At 60.0% G+C, this 5332-nt stretch overlaps 1 protein-coding gene across 1 annotated transcript; it reads left to right on the forward strand.

The window, feature by feature from the left end:
• Positions 1 to 2083: 2083 nt before the first annotated feature.
• GNAT1 (G protein subunit alpha transducin 1) lies at positions 2084 to 5332 on the forward strand. Its single transcript, XM_045991322.1, has 8 exons — positions 2084 to 2239; positions 3446 to 3488; positions 3595 to 3736; positions 3837 to 3994; positions 4085 to 4213; positions 4449 to 4578; positions 4864 to 5017; positions 5142 to 5332. Exons 1-8 carry the CDS (start codon positions 2134 to 2136, stop codon positions 5330 to 5332), a joined length of 1053 nt encoding a protein of 350 aa, XP_045847278.1. The 5' UTR covers positions 2084 to 2133.

The raw sequence follows: 5332 nt of genomic DNA on the forward strand, positions 1-5332 counted from the left end.
TTCCAGCCAGCTCTCAGCAGAGGGACTGGCATGAGCAAGTGTCCACAGGTGGGGTAGGCCAGGGCAGGTGGGGTGCTGCTGGACAGGAGAAAGTGCGGCTGGGGGCCCTGGTCCAAATTCAATGAGTCAAGGCCTGGCAGGGGAAGCTAAGAGCTGGGGAGGCCTGTGGGTCCAGTAGGGCTTATGACCATATCTGGTGGGCAAGGGGAGCCAGAGGGGGACTGGGAGACAGTGGATGGCCTCACTTTAAAGAAACCCAATAGGCAGAAACCAGATTTGCCTTGGTAGAACAGACCTGGGCTCCTGCACTGCCCCAACTCTCTAGGGGCTGCAGAGCCACCCCACCCCCACCCCAGGGGCCCATTTACTATATGGGGGTGGAGGATGGGTGGAACCCGGAAGCTGAAGGTGGGACAGATAATCTGTTGTTCCTGGACAGACCCGACCTGCTGACCCAATAGGGCAGATGGGAAGCCACCAGCCTCTGGTAGGAGCCAGTATCCATTTCCCACAGGCTTAAGGACCATCTCCACTGCTCAGGATCTGAGGCCTTGGCACCCCCTCGTGGTCTCTTGGGTCTGCAACAGAGCTTAGGACTACAAGGCAGGCAGGTTTCCAGGAAGAGTCCAGCCAGAAGGCTCGGGGTCTCTGGAGGGAGTTTCGAGAGCCTAGGGTTTGGGTCTTTCTATTGGAGTTTGGGAACTCTAGAGCCTGGGAACTTTAGGCTTAATTGAACAACTTCCACCCAGCAGTACTCCTTGTCCCGTCTGAACCTATATGCAGACCCTAGACCCCCTCAGCTGAGGCAGGCCTGCCCTACAAATGCCATTAGGCAGCTCTCAGAGCACCCACAGGGAACAGATCTGGAGAAGGACAGGAAGTGCGTCCCTCCTCGGTGCCCCTGGGAGCACCTGTTCTGGGACTCATTTTCCCCACGTGATGACAGGCCTGCAAAATACTCTCTGGAAGAGCATGGCCAGCTCTGCACGTCAGAGACTTTGTTGCATGCAGACACACCTGCACATATAGGCACAGGCACGCACAAGTGTGCCCGCACACAGAGGCGCACACGTGCGTAAGTACGTGCACAAGCACACACGCACAGGCGAAAACCACAGGCTCGTGCACACTAACGCATGTGCTACTTGTGCACGTGCATTGTACATCCACACACAGATACCCGCGTGGACGTGTTATTCCACATCAGCGGTGCATGCATGAGGAAAAAGGAACACATGCCCACATGTGCCCCCCGACCCAGACACACCTGCACATGTGTACATACAAGTGCAGACATGGACAAACGTGTCGGGTCATTGCTTTGCTTGATGCCAGCAAAGGACAGACACCCATGCACACACAGCAGACATGCATGCTCCCTCCCTCAAGTCTGTTGGAGTCGTGGAGGTATGTCGAGGCCCTGCCCAGGTCAGGTTCAGCCTTTGGCACGAGACAAATGCAATGTTCTCCCTTCCTTGACTCTGCAGAGCATGGGAGCCCGGTCCAGAGTCACCCAGCCCTTCCCAACCACTTCCTTCTGTGTGGCCCTCTGAGCCTCCCCTTCCTTGTCAGTAAAATGGGACTGATGACGTGGGCACCCATTCACCAGGGCCCGTGTGAGCTTACAAAATAGAGAGCAGTGCTGAGCCTGGCCCAAGTGCTCCCTGCTTGCTTCTCCCTCTCCTCCCTGCTCCCAGCCCTGCCTCCCTGCCCCCAACCCAGGGGTTCAGGGTCCTATTCTCCCCCTTCTAAGTCTGGACCCTGTGGAACCAGTCTCCCTGCTCTGGTGCAGGAGCTGGACTATCTCCATGGTCTCTCCTAGAGGGTTGGGGCTCATAGAGAGGGGTGCAGAGTCAGCAGCTGAGGGATTGGGGCCATGCCAGCCTGATTAGAAGGGCTGGGGGCTGAGCTGGCTTCACCTGTCCTTGTCTCTCATTGGCTCTTGGGAACCCCTAGCCCCCAAATCCCACTAAGCAGCCCCACCGGGCCTGCACAGGTCTGTGGAAAGCCAGTTGATTGCCAGTCCTGGGGTCAGAAGGGTGTTGGGAGACCTGAGCCTGGTGAGCCCGGCTCTGGGGATCCCCTCCATCTAGAAATACCAGCTAACCGCCCTGTTTGCCTGCTGCTGGGACCATGGGGGCTGGGGCTAGCGCTGAGGAGAAACACTCAAGGGAGCTGGAAAAGAAGCTCAAAGAAGATGCTGAGAAGGATGCTCGAACCGTGAAACTGCTGCTTCTGGGTATGGGTGTGGGTCCAGGTGGAGACGCTGCCACCAGGTCGGAGGCAGGGGTGGGGGCAGGCAGGTAGCTCTTCTGTGAAACTGGTGACTTGGGAAGCAGAATGACCCTAGACAGGTCAGAGAACTGAGTGGGAGCCCTGACCCTGGTGGGCAGTACTCTGACTCCCCAAGGCTGGGTATCCCGTGGAACCCCTCTCCAGGGGGCCCTGACTCAGGCACCCTCCCCTCTGGAGAAGCCCTGCTGGGCAGGGGTCAGAAATGAGGGGCTTCCTTGGGAGCCCTACAATAGGGCTGCTTCCTTGGAAGAAGAAGGTAACAGTCCTCCTGGGAGTGGGCATCCTCTAGGACCATCCAGATCCACAGACAACGGCCCTTAGATTCCAGAGCTTTGTTGTGGGCAGACCTAAAGAGGGTGTCCCTCTTCAGAGCTACTAAGGCCCCGGGGAGAATAGATAAAGCCAAGCACTTTGTCCCATGGGAGGTGAGGAGAGGTGGGACTGAGGCAGTGCCTCCAGGTCACTACCTTCCACAAGGGGAAGAAGGAGCTGCTTTGAGAAGCAGTGCAGGTCCCACTCCAGGCTCTCCAGGACCCAGTCAGGCATCTGGATGTGGGCAGAGGGACCAAGCCAGAGCACCCCAGGGAGACAGAGGCTAAGCCAGAAATCCCATTAACTGTACCCAAAGCCCTGGCGAGAGCAGGCTCAGAGGGGCTGTCAGCTCTGTCTTCTCCCCCACTCAAAGGCTCTAATTCCCTCTGAGCCTCTGGGAGACACTCCCCTCCCTACAACCCCTGAAAAGCAGGGGTTGACCCGGCACAAATAATCCTCTGCGTGCAGTACCAGAACCTTCCACGGTGTGGCGCTCCAGGTTCTCCTTATTTTGGTTTCAGAACAACCAAGAATGGAAATATCTGGGGCCTTGGAGGCTCCCCAAGACAGCTAAGGTCCTTGATTGCCTTTGTCAGGCCCTCGTCACTCCTGGCATTTACAAACGTGTTTCCTCCAGGGTGTCGGGACCTTGCTTTGGGGTGGGGGGTGGGGGAAACAGTTGGAACTGGGGGTTGGACTGGTACCTGCCTTGAGTCTGCCAGTCCCCATCTTCTGAGCCCGATTGGGGGGGGTGAAGGGGGGGTAGGGGGCGTGGGGGGGTGGGAGGGTTGTAAGGAGGTGTGGCAAGCGCAGCTCTGAGGCGGAGCTTCCCTTCCAGGCGCTGGTGAGTCCGGGAAGAGCACCATTGTCAAGCAGATGAAGTGAGTTCCCTTGCCCTTTCTGAGGTCCCTGAGGGTGGGCGCACCCACGGGGCCTGTCCTTCCCCACCAGTCCACTTGGCCTTGACCCGGTTCACCCTGGCCACAGGATCATCCACCAGGATGGGTACTCGTTAGAAGAGTGCCTCGAGTTCATCGCCATCATCTACGGCAACACGCTGCAGTCCATCCTCGCCATCGTGCGCGCCATGACCACACTCAACATCCAGTATGGAGACTCTGCCCGCCAGGTGTGCAGGGAGACTGGCTGAGCGGAGCCTCTGGGGACTCGAGGCACGAGACTGGGCTCAAGTCCACGGTCACCACCAACAACTCCCGCCCTGCCCTCAGGACGACGCCCGGAAGCTGATGCACATGGCGGACACCATCGAAGAGGGCACGATGCCCAAGGAGATGTCGGACATCATCCAGCGGCTGTGGAAGGACTCGGGTATCCAGGCCTGCTTCGAACGCGCCTCTGAGTACCAGCTCAACGACTCGGCGGGCTAGTGAGAGCGCAGGCGGGGCGCGGGGGTGCGGGCGGGGGGTCCTACCATGCCCCTCCACCGCACCCACCCACACCCCGCGGTCTCCCGCAGCTACCTCTCGGACCTGGAGCGCCTGGTCACCCCGGGCTACGTGCCCACTGAGCAGGACGTGCTGCGCTCGCGTGTCAAGACCACAGGCATCATCGAGACACAGTTCTCCTTCAAGGACCTCCACTTCCGGTACAACCCCGCGCCCGCGCCCGCGCCCTGGCCCTCCCTTGGGGGCTGTGGCTGCAAGTGCAGCGCCCCCAGGCCCTATTAGAGGCTCTGTCCCAAAGAGACCCTGCCCCTCCTCAGACACCCCACACGCCAGTCCCATCCGAGTGCCCCCCAGCCAGCATTAGGAGGCAAGGGGATGCCTGTGGGCGCGTCCATGGTGTTCCAAGCGCGGGTTCAGACCCCAGCTGCTCCGCAGGATGTTCGACGTGGGCGGGCAGCGCTCGGAGCGCAAGAAGTGGATCCATTGCTTCGAGGGTGTGACCTGCATCATCTTCATCGCGGCGCTGAGCGCCTACGACATGGTGCTGGTGGAGGACGACGAAGTGGTGGGTGCCCGAGTGTTTCCAGGGAAAGCCGGAGACAGTGCTGCGGGAGCGGGGAGCGTCTGAGAGCCGACACTCGTTCCAGAACAGTCGGAACGAGGACACAAGACAGCCAGTAGCCACGCTGAGGGGGGCCGCGGGGGAGGCTGACTTGGAGCTGGCTGTCAGTAGGATGGCCCCGGGTACCCCGGAGCCTGTGGGCCCCGGCCCCAGGGGAACGGCTGCCCGTGCCCCCACCCCCCACCCCCCACCCCCGACCCGGTGCCCGACAGCTTCTGTCCTCCTCAGAACCGCATGCACGAGAGCCTGCATCTGTTCAACAGCATCTGCAACCACCGCTACTTCGCCACCACGTCCATTGTGCTCTTCCTCAACAAGAAGGACGTTTTCTCTGAGAAGATCAAAAAGGCGCATCTCAGCATCTGCTTCCCGGATTACGACGGTGAGAACCCCCTCCCCGCGGCCTGGCCGCCAGGCGGCGCCCCAACCCCGTCATCCGGGCCTGCGCTTCTCCCGCCGCGGGACGGAGTGGGGACACCGAGGGAGAGCACCCCTTTCCCTGACAGGGCCCAACACGTACGAGGACGCGGGCAACTACATCAAGGTGCAGTTCCTCGAGCTCAACATGCGCCGCGACGTGAAGGAGATCTATTCCCATATGACTTGCGCTACTGACACGCAGAACGTCAAGTTCGTCTTCGACGCCGTCACAGACATCATCATCAAAGAAAACCTCAAAGACTGCGGCCTCTTTTGA

Source organism: Meles meles, chromosome 20 (genome assembly GCF_922984935.1).
Source record: "Meles meles chromosome 20, mMelMel3.1 paternal haplotype, whole genome shotgun sequence".
Classification (NCBI taxonomy): domain Eukaryota; kingdom Metazoa; phylum Chordata; class Mammalia; order Carnivora; family Mustelidae; genus Meles; species Meles meles.

Excerpts from the sequence above, each read along its gene's own strand:
- GNAT1 (XM_045991322.1), top strand. The coding sequence starts at position 2,134 with ATGGGGGCTGGGGCTAGCGCTGAGGAGAAACACTCAAGGGAGCTGGAA. Across the intron at positions 2,240-3,445 it reads CGTGAAACTGCTGCTTCTGG|GCGCTGGTGAGTCCGGGAAG; the intron begins GTATGGGTGTGG and ends CTTCCCTTCCAG. Across the intron at positions 4,579-4,863 it reads TGGTGGAGGACGACGAAGTG|AACCGCATGCACGAGAGCCT; the intron begins GTGGGTGCCCGA and ends TGTCCTCCTCAG.